The sequence below is a fragment of the Marmota marmota genome, unplaced genomic scaffold, assembly GCF_001458135.2.
Source record: "Marmota marmota marmota unplaced genomic scaffold, marMar, whole genome shotgun sequence".
In the NCBI taxonomy this organism is placed as follows: domain Eukaryota; kingdom Metazoa; phylum Chordata; class Mammalia; order Rodentia; family Sciuridae; genus Marmota; species Marmota marmota.
In genome coordinates, this window is record NW_026000001.1 from 3,112,836 (window position 1) to 3,116,408 (window position 3,573).

The 3,573-nt window shown below is 67.0% G+C and overlaps 1 protein-coding gene across 1 annotated transcript in view; it reads right to left on the bottom strand.

Moving 5' to 3' along the window:
- Positions 1-347: 347 nt before the first annotated feature.
- Positions 348-3,573, bottom strand: part of LOC107156929 — a 9,178-nt gene continuing 5,952 nt past the window's right edge. Inside the window, exons 3-5 of the mRNA XM_015503095.2 lie at positions 2,348-2,515; positions 1,131-1,862; positions 348-956 (exon numbers count right to left, since the gene is read on the bottom strand). Of these exons, the coding sequence (XP_015358581.2) occupies positions 785-956; positions 1,131-1,862; positions 2,348-2,515 (1,072 nt within the window). The 3' untranslated portion in view covers positions 348-784. The remainder of the gene's footprint in view (positions 957-1,130; positions 1,863-2,347; positions 2,516-3,573) is intronic.

Sequence of the window (3,573 nt, forward strand, 5' to 3'; positions counted from 1 at the left end):
GCACCCTTTACTGGGAGAGCCGGGGTGCTCTGGGCCAGTCCCTGCCACCCCAGCGCCCTGCTGGCTGCCGGCTGGCCTGGGGTCACTGGGCAGAAACGGGGCCACTCTGTGATGCCCGCCACGCCCAGGCCCACCGGGGCCTAGAGCCGCCCTCTGCAGCCCTGGGGGGGTGCCCCCTCCTGCATCAGGCCTGAAGCCAGGGCCCCTGGGGGTCTCCACCTGGCCAGGCTACAGAGCAGCTGGTGGAAGGCAGCCCCCAGGCCCAGACCTGCTCCCTAACAAGACCGCAGGGGTCTGGGCGGCCCCCGGGTCCCCACAGCATCCCTCCCCTGCCCTGGCTACCCTGTCCCCACAAGACCCCCAGCTCTAAGGCAGGGACTGTCCCCAGCCTGTGGCCAGCCAGGGGCGTCCAGGAAGCTTGGTGCTCCTCTGCCTGCCGTCTGCACTCGGGCCTGGTATGGAGAGGCCAGGGGCCTGGGCCGAATCCTGGCTGGGCAGCCTGCAGAGGTCCCCACACCCTCTCTGTGCGTCATCTGTCAGGTGGAAGCGATGAACTTGCTTCCCGGGGGGGATTTGGGTGGAAAGGAGCAGAACTCGGGTGCCATGTGCGCTAGGCCGACGTGGAGACTGGGCTCTACCCCATCCTAACCACGCTGGACTTTGGGCTTCATCTCCAAGAACAGAGGAGAGGGCATTTCAGAGAGGGCAAAGGGAGGAGGCTGGAGCTTCTGCAGCCTCTCTGGGCACCTGGGGTGTGAGGGCGCTGTGACCAGGGACCCCGGTTTCACAGATGCAGGCGGTAGGCACGACTCCTCGCGTTTCCATAATTTACTCTACACCAATTAACGTCGGGGGTGATGGGAGCGCGTCTGAATTCCCTCCCTGGGAGCCAGCGCGCTCTGGAGCTCCGAGGGTCTTCTCCTGGGCTGGCACGATGTTGATTTCCCCCGAGTCCCCTGGAAAGACGTTGTGGAGAGACGTGAGCTCGGCAGCCACCCGACATCTCGTGCAGGGGGAACAGGGGGGTCGGGACGGTGCTAATTGCCAATTGAGCTCTAACGGGAGCTTGTGGGACAGTGGCCCCACGAGGCCAGACGGAGGGACGGAGCCCGCCTCGGGCTGAGGTGCACCTGCGGGGCCACCACGGAACGTCCTTCCTGGACCTCAGAAGGGAACCCAGAGAGCGCTGGCCGGGCCGGGCGGGTCTGGGCAGCTCTGCTGCGATGGGGCTTGACGGGGCCGAGCCCCCTGCAGGCCGGGCAGCTGCTGGACGACGCTCCACGTGTTCACGGTGGCCTTTGTGGCTCTCGGCTGGAGGCCCCCTGTCTGGGGACGTGTGGAAGATCTGGGGGCTCAGAGCCCACCTACAAGCCCAAACGAGGGCCTGGGGCCTGCCAAGGGCTCCTGCCAGCCTCCCCCCCCCCGCCCTCCAGCAGGCCCCGGCCCTGCCCAGCTTCAGATGCCCACGTCCTGCTTCTAGGGAGTCTCCGGCCTGTCCTGAGGGCGCCGGCTCCTTCAGGGCCTGGGCTGCTCCCAGCAGGAACTTGCCTGTGGCCCCCCGGGGGGCAGGCCAGCTCCTCGGGCAGCCCCGAGGGACGGCTTCAGAACCGCAGGGCGCCCTGAGGTCCTGGGACGCAGCAGGTACCTTGTGTTCTGTCCTGTGGCCACACTGATGACCGACACAGTGACCGTTGGCACCCACTGCACCAGCCTTGTAAGCACCGTCCAGAGGATCCTCTGGGATCCTCTGGGGTCGTCTGGGGTTGTCTGGGATCCTCTGGGATCGCCTGGGGTCCTCTGGGATCGCCTGGGGTCCTCTGGGATCTTGCCACAGTGCAGCACCAGGCGGCCCGCGATGGCCCCTGTTCCCAGACAAACCAAGGTGGGAGGGCCAGCGTTCCTCCTGAGGCCACCGGGGCCACCCACTGGGCGAGAACTGAGGTGTCTACTTTGGGTCCAAGTCCTGATATCAGGGACCCCCACGGTGGCCCGTCTCTTCTCCTGGTCCTGCATCGAGGCCTGGGTCTCAGGGGGCAGGGGTCTCTGGGGGAGGGGCAGAGCGCCCCCTGCCAAGCAGCCCCGGCCCCAGCCAGAGAGGAGAGGGCTCTGGCCCAGGGTCAGCTGATGTACTAACGGCTGGGAGGCCGTCCGGTCTGAGCCATAAACCACCCACGGGGACGCACGCACTTCTCCTGGCGCCAATGGCTCTGGCGGTGCCACCTTGACCGTGGGACCAACCCGGCTGCCCTGGCGGCCTGGTCACAGGCCTTTCCAGGAAGCCAGAGGAGGGTCAGTGACTGAAGCCGTCCTTCCTCCTGGCCCGCCCCGCCCCACTGCCCTTGTTTACCTTGGGCACGGTGTTCTCGGGCAGTGACAGCCGCGGCCATAAACGGTGGCCTTTGTGCGCCGAGCGGCTGCCTCCTGGGGTCGGGTGGCTGACTGGTCGGTGGTGAGGAGACTATTTTTAGCCTGTCCCCGTGACGCTGGCTCGCGGCCCTCCTGCTTGACCTTCCGTCTGAACCAAGAGGAAACAGAGTCGCGTGTCATGAAACCCGGGGTAACTCTGGGGCAGCACGTGGGCCACCGAGGTCAAGCGGCCACCAGGAAACCCGCCACGGCCAGCGAGTCTCCCTGACCGCGGGGACACGCGTGGCGTTGACTGACAGGGCCTGGACGGAGGCCAGGGTCAAGAGGTCTAGGCAGCTGCTCACCAGACCCCACCTCACGGGGCAAGTGGCCAGCCCCGTTGACCCCCAGGTGTGGACCCCACCAGGACCCCCGGTGAGTCTAGGGGCAACTGTGCTCCAGAGGAGTCCCCCCTTGGACTTGGGGCTGTGGACCGACTGTCCCCGCCGTCCCTGCTCAGGGTCCTCACCTGTGGGAAGCACCTATTCACAGGCTGCTTAGAGGAGCACCAGAGCAGGCCCTGCCCTGCCCTGCCCTGCCCTGCCCTGCCGGGCTAGTGACCACCTGCTGGGATAGTGACCACCCTGACTAGTGACCACCTGCCGGGCTAGTGACCACCTGCCAGGGCTAATGACCACCTGCTGGGGCTAGTGACCACCCTGTCGGGGCTAGTGACCACCCTGCCAGGGCTAGTGACCCCCAGCGTGGCTGGTGGCATTAGTTCCTGTCACTATGTGCCTGTTGGGGTCCAGCCCACGCAGTTGACCAACCCGAGCTGTGGGTGGGTAGGAATCCTGTCATGGTGGTCATTGTCATGGTGATCATCACCTGGGGACAGGAGGAGGCAGCTATGGAGCCCAGCAAGAGAGGCCCTGGGGCTGGGCAGGGCTGGGCAGGGCACCCCACCCCAGGGGCAGCAGGGGCCAGCCCCTCTTCCCTCCCCAGCTCCAGCTGGTTCCCCCTGGAGTTGCTTCAGCTGGACCCAAAGCTGGGAAGCAGGGCCACCTGCCAGTCTCAGGGAGGGGCCCGGCTGGCTGGCCTGGGGGCAGGCAGGGAGCCGCCCACACAGTGAGCCTGCAGACCCTCCGGCCAGGGGCTGCCCACCTGGGCCCCCCACCAGCCAGGCCCCAGCTCCACAGCCAAGAAGGGCCACGTGGGCCTGGGAGC